Here is a 25,167-nt window from a genome sequence, read left to right on the forward strand (position 1 = left end):
AAAAAAAACAAGCACCAGAGACAGCCTAGTCCAATATATGTCTCCAAAACAGTTTTCATGTTGAGATGTTTCTAAAAGTTAGAGACTAATAAAATTAATACATAACACAACATTTTTTTTGGTCTTCTTGCTGTCATTTGATCTCTTTGTTTTCTGCTCCTGAGTACAAATGGTTGTAGGATGAATTTCAACAGAAGAGAAATTGTGAGTGAATGAAATGGACTTATTTGGAGAGGACTCAAAGGTGGGGATACTAAGAAGGCTATGTATGAAAAAGAATGAAACTCAGAATTTTGCAAAGGAAAATTAGATTCCGTGACCCTTACAAATTAGGCAAACTAAGCAGAGCTTTTTTAAAAAATACATGTGTAATTTTATTCTTTAATATTTACTAGCTAACAATTTATTTTGCTCATCATAGAAAGGAACAGGAACAATGTAGAGTATTGAAGCCCCCTTCCCAAACTAAAAAAACCACCCTCCTTCTGAAACCCCTCTGGCTTCTAGGATGTCTTTGCTTCCACCTGTGCTTTCTGCCCCTGATATATAGCAAGCAACACCTAACCCAGATCTACACCAAGCAGGATATAACACTTTGAAAAATGGTATATGGATTGTGTCCTGGGCCCAAACAGTTGTCAAAACCATTGAAAAGCAGTAGTGTAGATCCTGCCCTAGTCAAAGTATTGACCATTCTAACTGGTGGTGTTCTTCCAGGGCCTCAGGCAAGGCAGATGTTTCCAACAGCTGCTTCCTAATCTGTTTTTTAACTGGATACAACAGGGATGGACAAGGTGGACCCTTGGTCTGATCCAGCATGGCTCTCCTTATGGGATTGAAACAGGGACTTTGCTGCATGCAAAGCATGTGCTTAGGACTGAGCTATGGTTCCTAGCCATTACCAGCATCTGTGGCTTTTCTACACTGGCATAACACTGCAGCATACATCCAGTCCAGTGAGAGGGAACAGAGCCCAGTGCCTATGAACTGATGTGTTGCAGCACTTCAATTTTGCCCAGATGGAAAGGCTTATAGTTGAACTGCATGTTTATGACTCTCCATTTTGAATGATTAAGTTTGCAGCATGAGGTGACTGTCTTTAGGTAGGCTGCAGACTATACAGATCTGTTCTTTTCCTTCTTCCTGCAAAAATCCCCAAAGAAACCTTTCTGGGGGGAAATGCAGGCAGATATTTGCTGTAACATCTATTAGGAGCCTGAGAAAATAAGCCAATCTCTGAGGCAGGTGTGGAAGAATTATCACACTCAAGCTGAGGAAAGGAAGCTAAATTGAGAATTTGGTCAGAAAAAGAAATGCTCAAATAATGCATGTATTTATGTAGCTCTGTAATCTGCTTTGGTTAAATGAATACACAGGGATGCCAGTCCTTGATGTATAGTGTTGCCTGGATCCTGGATGTGGTCAAGATTTAAAACCAGAAGAAAAGGAGGAAGGAAGAGAGAGGTTGGTTTGGGTGTAGCTGCATCTGTGAATGGGTGGTAGCATTTGGATGATAGGGAATGAGGAAGGGTAGGCTAGAGTTGGGTGTGTGGGGAGGGTGAAGAGGAGCTGGTTCACTTGCTCCTACAGTTCCCTTGGTCCTGCAGTTTCAAAACCAAAACCACTTTGGCTACCAAAGTAGCTTCAAGAGTTAAATGCACTTAAGGCCATCCATACCAAAAAGTCATGTACAGAAATCTATCAGGGGCTTGATAGGCCTCCTGTGTTTACTCTCTGCCTGCCTGCATTTGCCTTGGTGGGCTGCAGCTTGTGCAGGTGTGGAGCCAGGGCATTGGTGGCAGTGCTGCACTGGAGACCTGAACCCTTGAGCCATTACCAAGCCCTTGGTCTATCCATTCCTGATCAGGAGTGCTACATCCTCCTGCTCCTTCTGCCAGTTGTAGCTGTAGGCTTTCAATAGGGATGGACGAATCAGTCACTTGCGCTTTCTCCCACCTTCAAATGTTTTTTTCTGATCTCAAGTTCCTTCTGTCCTGTTCATGAAGAAAAGTGTGAAATTTGGAAAGTTCTTATCAAACAACAAACTGAACAAAATGCTCACCCACCTCCATGCAGCCAAATTCAACAGGTACAGCTATTCCCAGCATGGGCAAGACCATGTTGTACCTGCCTGTCATGTAGCTGTTAACAATGAGGAGCCTGTCAGAAAAAAGAGGTGGCAGCCTTAATTCAACATCACAAACGTAGTTGAATACACAGGGATTCAAAGCCAGACTTTTAAGAGCTCAGCACTCAAAACCCTCTGCCTGGATGGATGAATCTGCTGGCTTCATTTCCTCCCACATTTTTTTTAAAATCTCAAGTTCTTTCGATCCCATTTATGAAGAACTTTGTGAATTTGGTCAAGTTCTTATATATATATCTAAAAAAAAATTAATGAAATTCTCACCCATCCCTAGTTGCCAATCCATGCATTACTTCACCATCTTGTACTTCAGAAATGCAATTGATCAGCCAGGGCATGCATGTGCTTGCTGTGTCTTGACACCGTTTATGGCACGTGATTCTTTTATTGGCTCAGATGTTTTGCACAGATGGTGGTAGTTGGGCCTAGTGAGAGGACAGTCCAGGGAGCAGGCTACACCGGCCTGGAATCCTTCACACAGGGCAGTTGGTACCAGTAGGGGGTCAGCAACTGGGTCACCCTGGGCCAAATGCAGCCCCAGGAGTTGTGCCACTTCGTTATGGAGCGGCCAACTTGAGTATCTCCCTAGCACCTTGACTTTAAAAATTAAATTTTGTCAGGGATACCAAGCAGGGACTTGGATATAAAGGGCAAAAAAAGCAGCAAGCACATACCAGCTGTCTGCCCTTAGTACAGTGTATGAGAGTGATCCCCACCGATTGACCTTTTTAGAGCTCTGTTGAGGGAAAGCACCATGCAAAAAGCCCTGGAAAACCCATCCTAGGTATTTTGCCACCCATTAACCCACATGGCAGATATGCACACAATCCCCTTCCTGCAGGCTGCACCTTTTCGCAATACACATCCATGGCAGGGAAGCTAAATTTTACTGCCATCATCTGCATCTTTTCACCCCTTCTTTTGATCCCTAAACCTAAGGTTTTAATAATCATAATCATAATAATAATAATCATAATAATTTATTTATTTCTTACCCGCCTCTCCCTTTGGATCGAGGCGGGGAACAACATTAGTACAGAATCAATACATCTTAAAAATTCTTGATTTAACATTGATCTGGATAGGCCTGCCGGAAAAGGCTAGTCTTTAAAGCTGCCTTAAAATCACACAGAGTGTTAATTTTACAAATCTCCTCTGGCAGGCCATTCCACAATCTGGGGACGATAGAAGAAAAGGTCCTCTGGGAAACTGATGTCAGTCTAGTTTTAGCTAACTGAAGTAAGTTCACCCCAGAGGACCTGAGTGTGCGGGGCGGACTGTATGGGAGAAGGCGATCCTGCAGGTAACCTGGACCCAAACCATTTAGGGCTTTAAAGGTAATGACCAAAACTTTGTACTTTGCCCGGAAACTAATTGGCAGCCAGTGGAGTAACTTTAATGTTGGGGTAATATGCTCACCCCTAGATGTACTGGTGACCAACAAATAATAACAAATTCTTTCCAGAAAAAGCAGTGGTACAGCTAAGTAAAGCATCCATCACCCTCCTGTCTCCTTATTTGGTAGCAGCTTCTTCCACCACTGCCACCTTCCAATATTGGCCTTCTCTCTTGTTCCCCCCTTTGTATATTTTACTGAATAATTGCTGGTCCAGTGTGAAAACTACCCTTGTACATCGTTGCCTTTTTTCATAATGAACTGCTGATGCAGTTATTCAATTGTTGATTCGCCCACTGATCCAAAACCTTGTTGCTACTTTATTTCTTGAAAGCATTTTCACCCCATTCTTCAGCCAAAAGACACTCCCACACTATCAATAAAACAAGACAGTCCCTACCTGGAGGTGTATGATCTAAAAGCTATAACCCCAAAATGTGTGTGGGGGGGAATACCATGGTGAGGGAAGATCAAAAAAAGCAAACACAAGCACCAGTTCTTTAAAATTAAAATGGTAGTCCTTATAATGCCAGTAGGAAACACTTCAGGGAGAGGGGGAGCCCAAAGGAACTGGTGTTTCAGCAGGGCTGATGTCCTTCCCATCTCCTGTAGCTTGAAGGAATAGTGGCTACCAGCTGACAGTATACATAGTAATTCACCCTAGCAGTTGCTTTTAATTTTCCCATGGCACATAATGTCCATTATACTTTGGTAAAGATTCAAGCACCTGACAATCAGGCACTTGCATTTATCATGCACATCTAGAGGAAGACACAAAGTAACAATCTGCTCCCAGATGTCTATTTACAGGCAAAACATTCTGGAGGGCAAAATTAGTTTCAGCACTGAGGGTGGACAATTTGTGGCCCTCTGGGTGCATTGGCCTACAACTCCCATCAGCTCTAGCCAGCATAGCCAGTGATGAGAGAACATGAGAAATGTAGGTCAAGATAACTGCAGGGCCACAAGCTGCCCACCTCTGAGCAATACACACAGAAAGAGCTCTTCTCATCAATAGGACAACCCATTTTTAATACAATTGTTGTGAATGGGGGTGGGGGTAGGGTGGGAAGGTGGTGGACTGACAGGCTATTGCAATGATTTTGTGCAACTATTTCAGAGTGGTCGTGATGTGAACAAAGCTGAGAACTACAGATGAATACAGTTTGCAGTGAAGGAGATGCCATTACGAAGCATGACAAAACACAATGTGGCAGGGTCCTCAACCTATGTAAAGCTATGGTGGGACATGAGAGAGGGCTTGTTGTGGCACCCTAGTTGTGGAATGCCCTCCCCTTCGAGGCCCGACTGGGGCTGATTTTCGCCTCGTTCCGGTGCCAAGTTAAAATGGGACTTTTTTATCAAAGCCTTTAAAGGCTAAATTTGCCTAAAAGCTGCCCATAGTTTTAAACTGTTTTTAATTTTTCTACTGGTTTTAACTTGTTAATAGTTTAATATATTTTTAGCTGTATACATTATTTATGGTTTTATACTGTTTGAATTGATTTTATCTGTACGCCGCCCTAAAATCCCACTGATATAGGGCTGGATAGAAATGTTTTAATACTGTATTTCTTTGATTGTAAGACACACAATAATTTCAGTACCACCAACAGGGGAAAAAAACCCTAAGACACACCCGCGATTCTAAGACGCACCCCATTTTTAGAGATGTTTATATGGGGGGAAAAGTGTGTCTTAGAATCGAAGAAATAGGGTAAGTAGCTACTGCGGTGGAGTTGCAGTAGCAAGGTATTGCCATAAGGGGGAGGCAGACTCCTGTAGAGGTGAAATCATGCCGGACTGAATCTCTTTCTGCTGGGCCATAGCAGAGTTGTGCAATGCCAAATGGAGGTAGTGCCATAAGCTTATTGTGGGCCAGCCAAAGCCCACTTTGTCAGATCCGACATACCAAGGGTGAGGGACCTTTTTCCACCCTAGGGCTGAAGCGTTACTCCAGATGAGGATGTCGGGGGCCGGATGCCAGCAGTGGCATATGAAATATGAGCAGGTTTGGGGAATCTCAAGGTTCTCATAAGTACCCCACTCAAAATAAGAAAAAGAAAAGAAAAAAGAAGAAAAAATCCCTAGAGGATGGGGCATACCCCCCAAAACAACCCCATTACGACTCTGAATGCTGGCTGGCTGTTGGGCATGGGGAAGGAATGGAAACCAAGGGAGGGGGGAATGGAACCCGCTGAAATAAGAACGTAGAGACTGTACAGACTGAGGAGTGAACACTCATGGGTTTGGGTGGGGATCGGCTCTCCCTACTTACAGGCATTAATTCTAGGTATGATATTGTGAAAACAGTTAATATCATCACAGCCCTGTTCCTCCTCCCATCCCACAATACCCATTTGAGACCGAGTGTGAGAGAGGACCAAGGGAAGGAGGGATGCAGGCAAATATATCATCAGCTACCTGCTCCTCAGAGTCGCCCTCTCTACTGTTTCCCCTTCACACCCAAGATCAGAGAAAATGGCCAGGTTTGCACGATTAGACGGAAAATAAGCCACACTTTGCTGTCTAATTACCATCATTGGGCTTGGGTTGTTATGATGTCTGAAGCCATCGAGAATGGCTGGCTGGGGTCATTTACAAACCACCCTGAAACAAGCCATGGGCATGCAGGTGGTGGTGGAATAGGCCACCGTGGCTTTTTTCCCTCTCTGAGATTGTGCAAACCCCATCAATAAGTACTCTCCTGAGAGAGAGTAGGGCTTTTGGGTGTTTTTTTTTTTTAAAGATGTAAGTTTTTTTAACAGAGCTGTTGTATTTTACGAACATTGAGAGACACCTTGAAGTAGGGATGTGCTCCGCCTCTTCTCGGACTGGAGAAGCAGAAGCGGATTGGGGGGCTTCGCTTCCCCTTAAGGCGGAGGCGAAGAGGAGCGGGGGAGCAGCGGAACGTTGCGGAGCATTTTGAGGTGAAAGCGGATCCTTCACCTCAATCCATAGCTCCGCAAAAAAGGTAAGGGGGATTACTTCGCTCTGCCGCTGTCGCTGCCGCCCATGTGGTGATGGCGGCAGAGCCAGGTAAGGGGGCAAGGGGGAGGGGGGTCTTACCTGCGTCTGTCCGCGGTCCTGCGGCTGCTTCAACTGAGCCCAAGGACTCAAACAGGAAGACCAGGCCGCAATTGCAGCCACAGGTCCGCCGACGAACACAGGTAAGGGGGAGGAGGGAGAGGGGTTTACCTTACCTTGCCGCCGCAGAGCCAGGTAAGGAGGAGGGGGGGGGGTCTTACCTGCATCTGTCGCGGCCTGTCGCCAGCTAAAGCCTGCGGCTCAACCAGGAAGTGTAGGCTGCAATCAGGGCCTACAGTTCCTGGTTGAGCCACGGACTCTAGCAAAGCTGGGCTGGGCCATGACGGACACAGGTAAGGGGGAGGAGGGCCTTACCTGGCGCCACTCCCCGCCGCTGCGGGGCTCCAATTTGGAGCCGGAGCGGAGCGGACCCTAGGCGGATCGAGGCGGGGTGGGGCGGGCCCGATCCGCAATTTGCGGATCAGGAGCGAAGAGGATCGGGGGGTCTGTGCACATCCCTACTTTGAAAGCTCTGGCCAAAAAGTGAGATCCAGATCTAATAAATAAATACACAGAGCACTAATGTCATTGATTCTAGAATTCTTTTGTCTTCTGCAAAGTAATCTGACATACCTATCTTATGCCTTGCTTGACCTTTTGGCCTCATCTTTTAAAAAATGTATTCATTTCCTTCTCTCGTCTTTTCTGCTTCTTTGACATTTTTTTTTTTAGAAAATATTTTATTTTAGACAATTTATATCTCACCCATCTAATGTTTAAAACCAACACTCAGGGTGACTTGCATCATATTTTAAAGTCACAGAAACAATAGTCTCTAAAAACAGATTAAACTACAACCCACATGGCAGATAAGTTATTTTAGCACCTGAGGCAAAACACACATACGTCCACAAGCATTTCTCCTCCTCCCTGGCAATAAAAATTCCACAATAATAACTTCAAGAACTAACAAATTGCTTCCATTTTGTGACATTCCAAATCAGCTGCCCAAGGCGGCCACCTCATTGTACATAATAATAGGGAAAACAGTCCCACAATTTAGGTGTGGTCACATAGAAGGCTCTCTCATGCCTTCCAGCCAGGACAAAAAGAAGAGCCTTCCCGTCAGATCTCATAACATAAGAGGATTTAGCTACCACAAACTTGTGAGTAAACCTGGTTATGATTGGCCTGCATATTATGTTGGGTGACCTACACACATGCACACTTCTTACACATTACATTTTTATACCAATTTGAAAGCTGGAACTATCATGTTCTTCTCTCACAAAGCCGCTTTGGTAATCTTTTCTATTAAAGGCCCAGGCAATTTTGTAAGTGTTTCTGGGTTCCTAATTATTTGGAAGCTATGGCAGTTAAACATTGCCGTGAAACACTATGGCAGTGAAATTATCAAAAATTTGTAGGCCTGCATTCATTTTTCCGTGGTGCTAGCATCAGACTCTGTGCTACTGCTACCACTTATAATAATAATAATAATAATAATAATAATAATAATAATTTCTTTATTTCTTACCCACCTCTCCCTTTGGATCGAGATGGGGAACAACATTAGAACAGGAATCAATACATCTTAAAAATTCTTGATTTTACATTGATCTGGATAGGCCTGCCGGAAAAGGCTAGTCTTTAAAGCTGCCTTAAAATCACACAGAATTAATTTGATGAATCTCCTCCGGCAGGCTGTTCCACAATCTGGGGGTGACAGAAGAAAAGGTCCTCTTGGAAACTGACGTCAGCTGACTGAAGTAAGTTCACCCCAGAGGACCTGAGTGTGCGGGGAGGACTGTATGGGAGAAGGCGATCCCGCAGGTAACCTGGACCCAAACCATTTAGGGCTTTAAAGGTAATGACCAACACTTTGTACTTTGCCCGGAAACTAATTGGCAGCCAGTGGAGTGATTTTAATGTTGGGGTAATATGCTCACCCCTAGATGTACTGGTGACCAACCTGGCTGCCATATTTTGAACTAGTTGAAGTTTCCGAACTAGGTGCAATGGTAGCCCTATATAGAGCGCATTGCAGAAGTCAAGCCTTGAGGTTACCAGCGTGTGCACTGTCTTTAAGTCTTCTGACTCTAAGAAGGGGCGCAGCTGGCGTATCAGCCGAAGCTGATAGTAGACCCTCCTGGCTGTCACATCTATCTGGGCTGTCATTTGGAGCGATGCATCCAGGAGCACCCCCAAACTGCGAACACAGCCTTTCAGGGGGAGTGTTGCCCTATCCAAAACTGATGGGGAAAGCTAGATTGGTAAGGAAAATATTTTCACAAGCACACCTAGTCTCCAGCACTCTCCCCTTAGTGCCGGTCCACATTTTATTGCCTGAGGCAAAAGACAAGATGGTGTCCCCTGCCCTTCCATGTACAGAAACTGACTGGACTGGCAGTTTTCTTCAATACTGAAAGTGCGGTAGCGTCTTCTGCCACACTGGAGGGCAGTTGGGGGAGCCACGGAACAGGCCATGTGACTCACAGCTCTGTCCTCCAACCCACTGCTGCTGCCTCCCAGCATCTGCTGCCCGAGGCAACAACCTTGCTCTGCCTCATGGTAGAGCAGGCACTCAGTCTCCTCCACAGAAAAGTAATCCTGGGAGATCTGCCATGCTGGGAGGAAAAAAGAAGAGAGAAACCAATTCCATTAGCAGAGACGATGAACTTCTTTGCCTGAAAGAGAGCTGCCCCCACCCCAACATTTCTTATTCTCATACCAAAGATCATTGTCCCATTCCTCACTCCAATTCCAATCCTGAACGTTCTAGTCTGCCTGCTCTAACAGTATTAATTTACTCTGCGATAACATCTCCTAGACTGTTTTAAAAGCTAAGACAGCAGGGACCCTGAAAGAGAGGGAAGGGTCAAAGGGGTCTAGAACCCTTGCAGATGGGGGGGGGGGGCGGGCTGATTAGGAAAAAACAGAACAAAAGCCCCATATCTTGGGAGTCCACACTAATTGATAAAGAAGTTAAGGTGAAAGGGCTTGCTCCACGTTTGAGGAGGCCCTGGGCAAAGTGCCCACTGGTGGGCCCCCTCCCCTGTCACTGGGCTCTGGCATGTGGCAGTGCTGGATGGCTGGACCATCTAGCTGCCATTTTAATATCCCGCTTAGGATGGACAGTCCTCTGTCCATCTTTACTTGAAGGTGTTCTCTGTTTGAAGGGCTGTCTGGTCCAGTTCTGGTTTAAAGATTAAGAACCGCAACCATCAAGTTGGCACCTGACCAGAGGGCAGAACAGACAGCTCTCCTGGTCATAGTCATCCATATTACGGTGAGACATACTGTACTTCTATTTAAATTATAGCAATTTCTAAATTTGCATATACAGATAATTCAGCACATACGAATTTTATGCAAAGTCCTGCCCTCTTTCTTGGCAGTTCATAAGTGACCACCCTACCCACAATGCCCCAGAACGTCACCTTGGGGGTATTGTGAAAAATTAAATGGTGGTTGGAACCAGCTACCCCAGAGCTGTTCAAACTGGCCATGATTTTTTTTTTAAAGGTGGGCCAGGGCATGCATCAGTGGTGGGCCCTGCTGGAGGCCCAATAGGTCCACAAAGATGCTGGGGGCTGATGCAGCTCTGGAAAAGTGCAGCTTGTTTTCTAGGATCCAACAACTGATTGCCATGTCTTGCATGCTGCACCTTGGGAGCAGAACTTTGCTGAGGAGGGAAGAACGGAGCAGAATTGAGCTAAGAGCTAATGTGTGGAGGGGAAAAAAGGAGTTGAGATTGTGAGTGAAGAGGCCGAGCCCTGACTTCTAGTTCTTCTGCCATTCTAGAATTTTAGCAAATGGCGTCTTCTCAGCACAGTTGAGATTCTTAATTTAAATTTTAATATTGGACTGCTTTGAGCCTAACTTAAAAATGCTTCTGGGGTACCTGTAGAAGGCTGATTGTTCGTTCGCTTATAGTAGTAGGGAAACTCCATTTCCCTACCTACCTATCTTTTATCAACAGTTCAAAATCAGCCTCACTATTGTGTGAAATGGCAGGTTGTGAACTGCATGGCATATTAGTGTTTGTACTTTGGGAACAAGACTCATCCCACCCTCTTAAAAGTTCGAGAAAGACTGGGAAGAAACTTGAAACCTTAAGAATGATAACACTAACAAGTCAGGCACGCATGCTCAAAAGGCAAAAATAGGGAACAGTTTTGTCAGAAAATAGGGGCTATACTCAGTAAAAAAATACGTGTGACAACAGAGGGCCTTTACGATGGAGTGGGACTATCAAGCAATAGCTGCTCACTTGGCTGCATGCTGGTATTAAGTGTTCTGGCTTCCTAACAAGATCCAATGGAAGCAGTCTGTAAAAAGTTTGGAAGAAGTTTCAGAACACTTAGAATGTAGAATGTAACCAATCAGGACAGGAGAAATAATACACAAAGAGCAGCAATTGGTAAACTGTCCTCCTCAATTCCCACTCAATAGGTCATTGTTAACTAAAGGTAGTATTTCTATAGGATGGGTTGGGGCTAAAGAGGCCTTCCTAGAGCAAGGGGTTGCAGCTTTGGCAGGACCAAGGCTGACTTCCCACCCAGTGGACCCCTCCTGAGGGTTCTGCTCCTGATGCTGCCGGGAGCATGTTAGTGGCCAAAAAACCCCACACACATCTTGACGGGAAATTTAACAGAAATCACAACCATTTAAAAGGGATATACTTAGCCTATTTTCAAGTTAAATTTGTCCCCTTTAAGCCTCCATTATTGCTTGCTGCTGAAATTCAGCATGCTGCTGTACTACAAAATTTCAGTGGAGGCCGCACTAGAGGCTGGTGGGGGTACTGTTATCCAGCTCTGTGGAAGAGTTAGGAATTTGTCATTAGGAGTAAATCATTTGCTAGTTGGGATGTTTTATTGTGGCTAAGCATTTCCTCAGCAGCTGTTGCTTGTGCACATACTGAGAAATAATTCTGCTTTATGCTGTGGTTTCCACCTGATTTGAAAAACTGAAAATCAAATTGGTTTCAATTTATTATGAAAGTGCTTTTAGATGGTGAACATAGATACTACAGCAGGTACTACCTTAGATGAAGGGGGAATGCCCTTTTTAAATATAAATACTTCAGATGGCAGGCACTAAGTTATTACAAATAATTTTTTAAAAGTCTGCTGTCAAGATAAAAAATCTTAAAACCACCTCCAATCAATTAAAGGTTGCAGCCCTTTTTACTTACTGCCTGAGCACTGGTTGGCAACGTTTGTTTCATCTTGACATCAGCTGGAGACTTACATGTGTATCAACTTGCAGAGATGTGATTGATGGCTCTGCTTTCTTCATGTAACCCATGGGGCAACTTAATAGCAGCCACCAACATAATCAAATACCACCCCCCTCCCCCACATCCTGCCTAGAAAGACTTACCCTTCTTGTTAGTTGGCAAGAGTCGTGTAACACATTCCTGCGTTACGGAATTAGTACTCTCACCCAGCCTAATTTTATTAGATGCCCTAACCCTGATATTCGAGAATGACCACATTAACATACGCACAAGACAGAAGCTCCAGAGGTACCCAAAGGGAAAGTCTGTTCCCAAATCCAGCCTTGAGGTAAACTCACTTCCAGGATCCAGAGGTGCCCTTCCACCTGCCAAATAAAGCCATGTTACAATTCTGGCTCAGTATTCATGGTATATTTTGCCAATTGAGCCTTCTAGATGAACCCCAATTTCTTGTTAGTTATTCCATATTAAATATTGTGTCCAGGTTCCCTCCAAGAGAAGGATATTGTATTCCTCTGCCCCATAAACAGGATCAGAGGTAAAGGTTGGCAGCACCTTGATCTTTGAAATAGTGGAAGCACAGGAAAGCAGTGCCTTGCTAAGCCTATAGTAGCCACCTAAGTAACTTGAAAACACAAAAGTTGCATTGTATGTCAATGCATCTTTAAGCACACTCCTGTGCCGCTCAATACATTTACAAGACGTTCTGGACTCTTGAAAATTAAGTTACTCTCACCCTGGCGAAAACGGTAAACACGCAGCAGCTTCCATCCAAATCGTCAGCCAAACAAGTCGAGTGGATTTTTAAATCTTTAATTATTGACTGTGTGGTTACCATTTGCATTCCAAGACCTGCATGGTATTATACATACAGCAGCCCCGATTTCCTTGACAATATTTTGAAATGGTTTTATTGTGTTCTCACATCCACAAAAAATACTTCATTTAGTCATGTATACCACACAACACCCTTCAGATTCTTTAGGCTTAATTCATGCATTTGTCATCTTATCCTGCCTGAATACGGAGGAACCAGAAAGCAATCAGGCACTGTAATGAGCTCAGTTGTAAATATTAACTTTTACTCTGTTATATTACTTCATTGATTGGATTTTTTAAAAATAGTTTTTGATTTTAAATTGTATTGTAAGCCATCCTGGGATACGTGTTCATGAATGGTGATAAGTGTCTTACAACCTTTAAAAGACACACAGAGGCTTTTTGCTGTAAAAATCCATTGGTTTAAAAACTGATGGACTATTGGGCCTCATGGCCACCCTCCTTTTCCACTTTATTCCACAATTGGTTTAGCAACCCATGAACCGTTTGTTTTGTCCAAACTCAGAATGTTAGGTTGTTTAGGGGCTGCACCCAGCAGTTAACCCAACCCAACCATGGGTTCACTGCTGGGTTGTTTAGCCCCTTAGCTACGCTGCAGTCTGAGTTTGCAGCAAGAACTGATCATGGGTTGCGAAAAAAAACCGATTACATGTGAAGCAGGTCAATGTCCAAAGCGCCACCCAATTCTGGGAAATTGGTTTATGGCAGCTGCAGAAGTTGCCTAAAGCAGCAGAAGGCTGAGAGATGCAGGAGGCACTGCCTGCCTCAGGCACCATCAGTTCAGCAAGTGCTCAGCCAGCAGCAGAGTAGGCAAGAACAGAACACTTGACGCCATAGCAAAAGTCCTTATTAAGGACGGATTGGCTCTGCAGCCCACTTGTCTCTTTTATAAACCACACAAGACTTCCCCAAGATCATCACAAAACAAGTGTTATTGTAATGTGACATGAGCAGGTTGGTCAGTCTTGAGCCTCCAGAGGGTTGTGTGCTCCCTTCCCCTCCAACTGTGTGAAAAACAGCTGAATACTGAACAACCAGTATCAACCATGCGTATTGATGAAGTCAGCGAACGTTCTTATGTCTAATTGTGCAATAGTTACTATATTGCATAATTTTAGTTTTGCTAGTCACAGGGAAGGACAAGCTCTGCAAAGCACTGAAATCATACCCAAACTACTGAACCATGGGCCTCTAGAGATTTCAGCAGGAATTACCATACATCCAAGCATATTTTGACAACCATAAAGCTAAAGACTTGTTGTCTTTTAAAAAACCTATCTGGTATTTTCAGGAAGCTATGCTGTGCAGCTAGCTAGTACTATTTGAGCCATTTCTGTACTTTTGTGGCATGCACATCGCTCCACTTGTGTATGATTGTCATAATATGCTTTGAGGAACTTGAGCTTGTTGGAAGCTCATCGGGTGTTTCTCAGTGAGAAGAACAGCGATGGCAACATTTTTCTCCTGAAGATAATTTGCCCGCTGCTACTGATCTCCCCTGCATTATCAGTGTGTATCCATAGGGCATTCTTGGGTATATTCAGGGGTGCACAGAGTTCCACAGGGTGAAAACTGAGGCCCAAAAGGCCATGCTGGTGTCCTGGGTGTGCAACCTGGAATACCTCTGCAATACACAATAGGCTTTATGGCAGACAATTCAATATGGAAAGGATTTCCTCTAGGTACAAAGCTTGAAACCCACTTTAGTATCCATATGAAAGCATCCAAATATGAATGCTTGTGTTTTAGCCTACCTAACCATGCACTGGAATCCCTCCATGCCTCCTCTTCAAGGATATTTCTGTTGATTAAATACCCATGCAGCTGCTTAAAATGTGTGCCAGATATTGTGGCCTTAGATTGGCAGCAGATAGTTGAAGCGTTAAAATGTCACGAACAGAATTCATTTTCAGAAGGGCATTTAATAGGCTTCGTGAAGCCAAAGAACTGAATACAGGAATTCCTTAACCACTTTTAGTACAATATCGAGTTACATGTGAGTCTTCCAGTTTAAAAAAAAATATAAACAAACGGTTTTTCAAGAACAACTTGCAAGTTCTGCAAGCTTCAGTTCTAGGTACATCATACAGTATAAATTCTGATTTCTGAAGATCAAACACACGAGTCTCCCTTTGTAATCAAGGGGGTTTGCCTTCCACCATACCCCTTCCTCGCTACACCATGGGACTTTTACAAAACTACAAGGTATTAATGCATTTATAAAAACAAGGAGGATCTTCACACCTTGCTCAGACTCTGGGGAATTATAGGTGAAATATAGGTCAGAACCCCCCATCTTTGCTTGTTAAAAGAAATCCGGGGGGAAAGCAATAAAAGTATGTATTCAAAATGCTTAGACACACCTGTAAAAAAAAGGCAAATTAAAATGTTTTCCTCCAGAAAGCTCTAACAGGCCATTCTGTAGCAGAAGCTGTTGGGCTGCTTGTGATAAGACTACAAAAAAGGGAAGATACAGGTAGAGAACTAAACAAGATTCAGCGAAGCTCCAAAAATCTTTATAAATACGGCCATTGGAAGGACGATCTTGATTCAGGAAGGATTTATGCTCGGTGCAAGCTGAGGACAAGAAGCAGGTATAAACCGTAAAGCACACTGAAGAACACTGGTACATTCAACTAAAATAGTTTCCCTCCTCCCGGCCCAGGACAGTGTGTTTGCAGCCTTTGGAGATGATGCTGTGAACTAACCTCAGAGAGAGGGCAGGGATGGGGTGGGGGGGTGGGGAGGAACGCTGAGCTTCCTGTATTTTCATTCTTCTAAGACATTATCTGACAATGAGTGGATATCTGTACATACTTTTGTTTTTGTTTAAAAGGCAAGACCCTATTAGGAATGCAGGGGTTAAATTTCCCACAAACTTACGGTTCAGAGAAAGTTCCCGTGCGTAAAGGCCGTGGTCATGATTTTTATAGGCAGGCCCAACAGTGTCCCTTTAAAAAAAAGTTTTGTGGATGGGTTTAACTGTCCCATTTTGCATTACTCCAGCAGCAGGCTGGTTCTCCACATTTATGCTAGACCGCTGTTGATGCCAGGAGATCTGCTGGCACAGTCAGATTATGTGGTTAGAGGACTGTGTGCGCTGCCACATTTGAGGAGCAGATGGTGCTTAAACCCACTGGGGCCTTTTAAAGGCACATACTTACCTAGTTATCATAGTTGTCTCTGTAGGAGCTCCCAGAGTAACGGTCTCCATAGCCTCCCTGATTCCTGGAGGCAAAAAGCACAGAAGATTGATTTAGACCACTGTTGGCCAACACTCAAGTTTTTATACATTATGTCAAAATGCAGGGCAGAATTTATCCTCTGTAAACCTCATCCCTATTTGCTATGAACATACACTAGCTATGCCAGTTTTGGACAGGTCATTCACTCATCACTTTACCACATGTGCGATAGTGGTGTGTGTACAATATACTATAGAATAGCAAAACTGTAATTACTTTATTGCTTCTCAGAGGCCTTCATTAATGTTGTGCAGGCTATGCAGATCCTCACATCAGTTTATATTAGATGGGGTGAAGCAACAGAATTCACTACACTCAGCTGATTCGAAGGTAACTTGGTACATCTTTTGAGGAGCCCCAACTTTGTCATCTTGCTCTTGTTTATACAAGTTATATTCAATTATAAGTTATATTGTAACCAAGCCAATGTATGTGAAATTGAAATGGAGTCATAATCTTCCCGTTTTGACCCTCCTAACTCCATCTCCTTGATTCCCTGTTCCTCTTTTAGATTGCAAGAATCTTGGGATGGGCACCTGTCAAACCTGCTCTTCGTAATGTTCCATGTACAGAAATGCTGCTATATATTTTTATATTGCAATATGCAAAGTAACATATTCATGCACCCATTCCACTATGCATCATAAAATGGCATAATCATAGTATCAACCTAAACAGTGCTCATGCTATTTATTTATTTTTTGCATTCCTTAAGGGCAGAGAAGCCAGTTGGAAAGTGCAATTCCAAGTATCACTCCTTGCCCTCCCCACAAAAAAAGGTCAAGACAACCAAAATGCACAAAGGATCTTGTAATTTGACATTCACCATGGGGTGAGCAGTAACTATAGGCAAGTCTATACCCACTATGCTTTATTTAACTGAGTCATACTACGTATATATTTGCTGAACATACCTTACTATCCACAAACAACAGTATGCTGCTAACACTAAGAGAGCAGTTAAAAACAAACAAACCACCCACCATCAATATTCTCTCTACCCCAACTATCAAGGCCACACCTCCTTCTGCTGGGCTTACCTGCTGCCATAATAGTCTCTAGATCCACCATAGCCACCGCTTCTGTTGTCATAACGTCCACCTCCATATCCTCCACCTCCTACGGTAAAGATACAAGGGTTTATTAAGCCTGATTGCTCTCATACAACTGAGCAGTTAGCAGTAAGCAGCACATGCCATGGTAGAACTCACCTCTAGAGAATCCACGTCCACGTCCTCTGCCTCCAGAAGAGCCACGGGAAGATTTTCCAGCTTGGTCAACTCTGATTTGACGCCCATCCACAGACTTGGGGGAAGAACAAGAGAAAGTTAGAGTTAGAGCTTTTAACTAACCAAGATTACGGGAATGATCATACACTTTCACCTACTATCAAGGAAAAAAGCAACAGAAGTCCTCCTAGCATACCAACAAAGGTTTGATTATGTATGCAACTAGAAAAGCAGAACAAACTCCTCCTCTGTCGTACGCTGCGCAATACCCAGGGCAAGAAATCCAACTTCTGGCTTTTCTGCAAGGTCCTACATTTTCTCCTTGAACCAATCTTCCCCACTAAGTCAAAGCTATTCACAGGCCTCTCTCAAAACATTTAGGCTGCAGTTCTATAGTTATCTATATAGCTTTCTTTCTTATGCTTCTGAACTCTGAAGAGACATCAGGAAGCCCCTCTACAGAAGATCACTTCAGTATTCCAGGAGCTATAAACTAGGATGAAGGATTTAGGTAGCTTGGTACTCATTGTGAACTACAGGCAATACAACAGAACCCATAAAGAGAGTGGAGACAGATACAAGATTTCGAGGTGGAAGATCAGAACTAGCAACTCTCCAAACTCTTAACAGTTGTGAAGGAGATGGATGGAACAAAGCATAAAATACATGTTAAGCATCTCTGTGAGCATCACCTAAAATACTCACTTCTCCATTCATGGCTCTCATGGCATCCTTGGCATCTTCAGGACGGCAATAGGTAATAAAGCCAAACCCCCTGGACCGCTGAGTCTCCCTGTCTTTCACCACAACCACTGGAGATAAAAAAGGTGTCAAGTTTAGATCACAAATCTTCATGCCACCACTAGTTACATACAGGTGAGAAGACACTGGTCCCTTTCTCTAGTCCCCAACTTAAGTATCAGCCAGACAATTTGAAGGGCTACTATAACTACTCAGGTGCATCTTGGAAACAAGATGCAAGAATTAAGTGTTCCATTTAAGGAAAATGGACCCTACTGTCTACTTTGGAATAAATAAGATATTATTATTAATGCATATATAGTTTATTTTATTTTTATTTATTTATCATATTTATACCCCGCTCCTCAGCCAAAAAAGGCTCTCAGAGCGGCTTACACTTAGCAAAAAAGACAGTCCCTGCCCTCAGGCTTACAGTCTAATAAAGACATGACACACAAGGAACAGGAGTTCAGGAGGAAGAGAGGGGGGCAGGGGGAGGAGAGAGAGAGAGAGTCCAACAGGAGCAGGCCATGATGTTTCTTCTGCCTGCTCCTGTCCCCTTGCTCTTTCTTCTTCCCCACAGGGCCAAGATGACAGTTTGCCCTGTGGGGGTGGGGGAAGAGTCCAACAGGAGCAGGCCATGATGTTTCTTCTGCCTACTCCTGTCCCCTTGCTCTTTCTTCTTCCCCACAGGGCCAAGATGACAGTTTGCCCTGTGGGGGTGGGCGAAGAGTCCAACAGGAGCAGGCCATGATGTTTCTTCTGCCTGCTCCTGTCCCCTTGCTCTTTCTTCTTCCCCACAGGGCCAAGATGACAATTTGCCCTGTGGGGGTGGGGGAAGAGTCCAACAGGAGCAGGCCATGATGTTTCTTCTGCCTGCTCCTGTCCCCTTGTTCTTTCTTCTTCCCCACAGGGCCAAGATGACAGTTTGCCCTGTGGGGGTGGGGGAAGTGTCCAACAGGAGCAGGCCATGATGTTTCTTCTGCCTGCTCCTGTCCCCTTGTTCTTTCTTTATAGTTGTTACTCAATTAGAAGAGTTTGCTTCCAGGAAGGCTCAAGGAGAGCCAGTGTGGTGTAATGGCTAGAGTGTTGGACTGGAAGTCAGGAGATCTGGGTTCTAGTCCCCACTCGGTCATGGAAGCTTACTGGGTGACTTTGGGCCAGTCACAGACTCTCAGCCCAACCCACCTCACAGGGTTGTTGTTGTGAGGATTAAATGGAGAGGAGGAGGATTATGTACGCCGCCTTGGGCTCCTTGGAGGAAAAAAAGGCAATAATAATAAAGGTCAGTCTTTCATAATATAAAAGCATGGAACTCCCAACTAAGATCAATACATATGAGTTTGTAGGTTTTCAAATAAAATCATAAGTTTGAAAATGAGGGAGGTGCAGCCAGCTATAATTTAGGACTGGTTCAATTCAAATCCACTCTGTCACCTTCCATCTCTTTTCACTAACTATAAATAAAAAATGCGTTAGAGCAAAACGTTTTAATGAATAAGGCTCCATTCAGAAATTATGCAAAACTATAGGTAAGGGAGCTTGTATCAACCAGCCCCCCCCGCACATAAAGGTAATGGTCTTCTAGATGTTCTCAAACAATTCTACCGTTAAAGATAGATTAACAAAAAGGAAGAGAAGTGGGTTAGAAGGTAGCGAGCAAGCAGAATAGGAGCGGGCAACTATCGTGAGTATTTAGATAGCTGTTTGGATGTATTTGGTGTGGTTAGGCAGGGTACAGAGGGACTACTTTTAGAATGAGTTACGGGACTAATTGGTATGCTTTGCATTTTCAGATAATTAGGTATGTATTAAAACAAAATAAGATGAGCAAGTCGTAGCGTGTCAATTGACTGCATCATAATACACCATAATAGAACGCATACTTTTATCACACTTTGGAGAAAGCAGTACATGTAACACATATTGTGCATAGCAAAATATGCTGCACAATGCCAGGCAGGTACATCAAATACTCCCTCATGTTAACAGCAACAGAAACAACTCCAGTGCATTCAAAATTAGCATGTCTCGGAAAGCTAAGCTAAAACCTTCTCCCTCACACTCATTTTGCATGTGCAGGAACATGAATGAGCATATAAACCTCACTTGCAAACAACTATGGTTCCCCATTGCACAATATGCAAGAAAGGTTTCTAAGATCCTATTGCAGACTCCTTTCTGCCCCAAAGAGAAGGTGGATGCAAGAATAATGCCTTGACCCAGAACTGAGAAGCCCTGTGGCATTCTGGTTATAGCATGGTTGCTAGTATTCTATCTAGTTTAATACATGTGATTGTGTGCAATCACAAACCCCTAAAACCAACCAACTGGCTTCTAGAAGTTGTAATGTTAGCAAGTCTGCCATCTTTCCTCACCTTCTGCAATATCTCCATAGGGGGAGAACAACTGCTCCAGATTCTGCTCATTGGTGTCAAAACTGAGTCCTCCAATGAAGAGCTTTCCCTCATCTGATGCCATTGTTCAGGTGATCTGTAGATAAATGACCATTTATTTAGGTATGGCAAGTACAGGGCTAGAAATAAAGGACCACAGGCTGCATTAGAGACAAACAAGGTATACCTAATAGCCCATTTTCATTTCCTAGCAAAATAAAGGATTAACAGATTTTTCACTAGAACATCTAACAGCTTTTACACACCAGTTTCTTTCTTTTTGCCCTACTAGGTTAAATCACTGAATAATGTGGTGCAAAGCCAAGTTGACTGGGGCTAAATCTTCCCTTTCCAGTTCTTCTGGAAAGGGCTTTTTAAGAATTACCCACATATCCTGTTGGCTTCCAGCACCCAGGCAGGGGTTTATGTTTGTGCCTGAAACCTCTTGCTTTGTTTTACTATCTGTGTATTTCACACCTAATTGAAGTCCATAATTATTTGTGCTAGTTTTGTATTACAAACTATTACTAAACTTATCATGTTTACTTTCTCCTGCATGTCCTGAGGCAGGCACATGTGGAATCTAGAAGATTAAGCTGTTTGTTTTTTTGTATTTACAACTATGTATTACTTCAGACGCAACAGGCTGAAAAAATCTTTTTGGATGCAGCTTATTTCCAAGCTTATCCCCTTTTCCTATAAAGGTTTACTTGGAAGAAAACCTCAAGAGTTAAATCGTGCATATTCCAACAGAGCACGCAGAGGAATGTAGCCTTACATGCATGTATACTTAAGAAGTATTGTTTTCAGTAGATCTTCCTCCCAAATTAAATGTGCACAGAACTGTAGCCTAACTGTAAAACTGTGCACACTTTGCCAGGAATAAGCACCACTAAACAAAGAAGGAATGCTATTCCCTCCCACCCCCCTTTTGGTGTTTCCTTTCTTAATACTGTAAATCCAGAGAAACTGCTTTCATGCCCTAATTTTTCAAGGCATGAGATTACTTTTAAAATGTTTCGAAAATCCACATATGCAGAGTTGTGGCTCGTAACTTTAATGGATTTTCAAGGCTGCGTCCATCTCTCACCCTTCAGGGAAAGAACATCCTCAACATAGCAAGTCAAACTTCCAAGTTGTGGTCAGTGCCTTCTATGGTATGGGGCTGTCTCCTTATGATGTAGAGTTGCGTTTTATTGGAGATTCAACACACACAGCAATAAGCCTCTCTTAATCCTTCTAGAAACAACTAGGTAATGTTGACTGAGAGGATGGCCATATATTCATGAGCCAGTAGCTATAATCAAGGAAGAGTGAATTAACTTCAATTGTGTAGTTAACTTTATTGGTCAAGGATATTCTTCTTTGTGCTAATCACACTGTGAAGATAGAGGATGCCTGCCTCACCTGATCAAGAGTGACTACCTGAAGGTCTCCCTCACTTACATCTGATAAGGTACTAGATAGACCTTGGGATTTGGTTCTGCAGAAAGTAGGTCCTGGGAAGCATTGGCTCCCCCGTTTTCTCCAAAGCTTGTTTCAGAAAACTGAGGGTCTGTTCAAGGAACCACATCCATTATGTCAGATTTCTCTCATCTTAAGAACGGATGCAACCCTCTGCAACCATAGTGCAATAATCTGAACTGCAGTTTTAAGATCCCACTCTTATACATCATTTTTTGTGTATGAGTTCGTTATTCATTTAGGTTTATAGCCTATTTTATACTGATGGATTCATTTCAAGAAGCATTTTGTTAAACCCCACAATTGCAAAGTATTTATTATTCCATATTAGAGGGGGGAACTAAAATCCTATGTGTATTTAGCTGAAATAGGTATTACAAGTATCAGTGAGATTTACTTTCAAGTAAAACAACCACAGGATTGGGCTACATATCCAATGAACTCAACTTAAGCCACAATCTTTAGATAGCGCTTCCCCAACCTCTTACCCTTCAGATATACTGGGACTACAACTTCCAGCATCCCCTACCAAACATGGCTGGAGGATGCTGGGAGTTGTAGTCCAACACACCTAGAGGTTACCAGGTTGGGGAAAAGTACTTTAGACTATAAAGTTTTGCGGGTATAAGGCCAATAGTTTTGGTAACATGAGCACAAGAACCTAAGCTTTTATCTAACAGATGAGCATCACCTATTACAAACTTAGCCGTGTGCGAACATTTAAACCACCTGGACCCTTAATTCATGACCATAATGAAATAAACTGTATCCTATGTTTCCAAGATAAGGGCCTACTAGGAGAAAGTATTGTTACAGCCTGATGGCTTAAGAAAACGAACAGGAAAAGGGAGCTTGCCACCCTCCCCGAACGAATTCTCTTCCTCCTCCCCCAAGTAAAATGGCCGCGAGCACGTGGTCTGAACAGAATGCGGGAAGGCGAGCGCAGCGCGTCTCACGTTCTTCAGAGGGGAACAAAAACGGACATGCGCAAAAACAGCCCCGCTGCCGTCCCGCGCTTAGCGAACAGTCCTTGCGCACGCGCAGTAAGTAGAGGGTTCCTCCTCTCCCGCCCCCGCATTATTCTGCTATTAAGGAGTACAACGACTAATCTGTTCTTCTAACTTTCCCCATCCTTAAGGGCAGTTTCTCCCTGCCCATCCCGGTTCCATCCACCGAGGACACACTATCCGTTACGGAGGAGACGGAAAAAACGGGGTTTTTTAAAACTAGCGCATGCGCGCAGAGCGCGCTCGTTCTTTATGGGCCACCGCAACCGCCATTTTGTGTAGCGTCTCTCCCTTCTCCCCCTTCCTCCTCCACCGTTCCCGGGTAAAAAGAACCTTTCCGCCCTAAGACTTCTCTGCTCTAGTCAGCCCAGCATTCCTCCCCGACACTCCTGCAACGGGCTGGGCAGCCTGGGAGCAAAAGCACTCACCGAAACCGGTCTTGGAGCAGGAGATGCGCGGAGAGCCGTTAGCCACTGAGGCAAGAGGGTATCGCGATGGCGGCAAGAGAGAGACGAGCGAGGAGAATGAAAGCGAGGCTGCGCTTAAGCCACGCCCACCACGCGGCTTCGGACCGGGGATTGGCTGGAGGGGCAAAGGGCGGGGGTGAGTCACAATAGCGGCCACGCCCATCCCCCTCCCGTCAGAGGCGAGCAGGGGCGGGGGCCGCTTGCGCCTCGCCGCCATCCCCATTCATCTTCCCGGGCCTCCTTTCTCTCAGCGTGCTCCCCTCCCCCACCACCTTAGTCTATTTCAAAGACAACCGACAAAAGCTGCGCTCCTATCGACGCTGACTTGCGAGTAGTCACTGTGTTGATCCCGCCGAGACGGGCTTCCGCGCCAGCACGCGTTGGAGCAGGCCTACACGTTTCACGAACACAGATGGGAATCCGAGGAGGTGAAGCCAGCCATGGAATCCGGGGCATCTTCTATCTACGCGGTCTGGCCATTCTCCCTCGCCCGGGCTTCCTTCCCATTTGGGTTTGGTGAAACGCATCGGCCTGCGTGGAAGGCGCCCCAGATTCCATGGCTGGTTTCAGAGTCCCCTCGATCCCCCGCCATGTGGGGAAAGGCTTCCAGAGCGCTTCCTTTCTGTTCTAAAGGCACAACAACGCTCTGCCCTCCTGGATTCAAGAATCCCAACTGTCCCAGGAGAATCAAAGCAAACAGCCATGTGCCAGGCCCGAACTCGGCTCAGTAGCAGCTTGTTCTCCACTTTTATGAATTGTGACTTGACTTTGCAAGAGGGTTAAACGAAAGTAGTCATGCTTACTTAAATGCAGAAAGGTAGGTCTTTCCATTGTTTGCATGTAAGGTACTTGGTGCATTGCTCACAGATGAGCCTTTTAGAATTGCGATCTATAGCACTCCTAGGGTAGCTGACTTAAAAAGTGAGCACGTTTTCAAGTTATTCAAAACTCAGTCAGGGTTTTGAATAACTCACCCACCCCTCAAAAGCTTGCATTTTTTTAATGAAAATTTCAGCTTGCACTCAGGAAGCAGCAGTGAAAGTTCCTGCTTAACACAAGGTTCTTGAAAAAAATATGCTAGTTATACATAGAAATTGAAACTATCTTCATGTTCGAACACCCTCACTGCATGGATTAGACTGCAATATTATGTAAGGCATCAAAAGTAACGGCAGGGCCTTCCTCCTCCATGCTTTGGATTATATCCTTGTAAACTATTACAGAACACTCACTTTATGTGCGAATAAAATTACTGCAGAGATCTTGCAGGTAATTGATCTTTTAAACATACATTTACTACATCATTCTTTGTCCTCTTCATGTGATGTATTGTTTCAGAGGCAGTTGACTCAAGCCGTCTAAATGTTTTTGCATTAAATTCAGTCAGGTAGCAGAATAGTAAGGATCAAAGCTAAATTTAAGGGATCATGATATACTGAAGTGTGTCAGATAGATGTGTGAACTGCAACCTGAACTCTTAAAGTTTTAAGTATTATAGAACAAAACTTCAACAAAAGCTCCTAATAAATGCTATCAACAGGTGAAACCTTTTGGTGACCCTCTGTTCAAAAGACGAAGTGCTTCTCACATAACTTACGAAACTTTACATGCTGGATTTATATTTTACAACCCTCCCCACAAAAGAAATGAACAGAACCTATCTGTACTCTCTCAGGCCCAAAGCTTAGCTACTTCCAAAGCAAAGATATTATGGAAAAGTAGATGGAGATCACAAGAGCTGTAAATGGAGTTTACTGATAAAACAAAGTTCTTTATCTGAAAGCAAGATACTTGTGTACTACTACTCTTTCCTCCCATTTGATTTTCAATGAAGCATAGTTAAAATCTGTTAACAGGGCTCTGAGAATGGCAGTCTGGAAATCCTCAATTTTATGTTCTAGCTTTTGATACCAACAGGGACTATTGCAGTGATAAGTAAGCAAAAGGGTAGCTTACTTTAAAGA

The 25,167-nt window shown here is 43.9% G+C and overlaps 1 protein-coding gene across 2 annotated transcripts; it reads right to left on the bottom strand.

Moving 5' to 3' along the window:
• Positions 1–349: 349 nt before the first annotated feature.
• LOC134394238 (cold-inducible RNA-binding protein-like) lies at positions 350–23,273 on the bottom strand. 2 transcript variants are annotated; one of them, XM_063119506.1, is made up of 7 exons: positions 23,165–23,273; positions 20,248–20,362; positions 17,834–17,940; positions 17,111–17,204; positions 16,940–17,018; positions 15,819–15,882; positions 350–1,994 (listed from the first exon to the last, which is right to left on the bottom strand). In XM_063119506.1, exons 2-6 carry the CDS (start codon positions 20,348–20,350, stop codon positions 15,819–15,821), a joined length of 447 nt encoding a protein of 148 aa, XP_062975576.1. In that variant the 5' UTR covers positions 20,351–20,362; positions 23,165–23,273; the 3' UTR covers positions 350–1,994. The 2 variants fall into 2 exon arrangements, with proteins under 2 accessions (XP_062975576.1, XP_062975574.1); XM_063119504.1 differs by lacking the exon at positions 350–1,994 and adding an exon at positions 14,557–15,231.
• Between the last annotated feature and the right edge of the window lie 1,894 nt (positions 23,274–25,167).

This window comes from Elgaria multicarinata, chromosome 3 (genome assembly GCF_023053635.1).
Source record: "Elgaria multicarinata webbii isolate HBS135686 ecotype San Diego chromosome 3, rElgMul1.1.pri, whole genome shotgun sequence".
NCBI classification, from domain to species: domain Eukaryota; kingdom Metazoa; phylum Chordata; class Lepidosauria; order Squamata; family Anguidae; genus Elgaria; species Elgaria multicarinata.

Coding starts and splice junctions, on each gene's coding strand:
- LOC134394238 (XM_063119506.1), bottom strand. CDS start 20,350: ATGGCATCAGATGAGGGAAAGCTCTTCATTGGAGGACTCAGTTTTGAC. Junction 17,019..17,110: donor TGGACGTGGATTCTCTAGAG/GTGAGTTCTACC, acceptor TCTTTACCGTAG/GAGGTGGAGGATATGGAGGT. Junction 15,883..16,939: donor AGAGACTATTATGGCAGCAG/GTAAGCCCAGCA, acceptor TTTTGCCTCCAG/GAATCAGGGAGGCTATGGAG.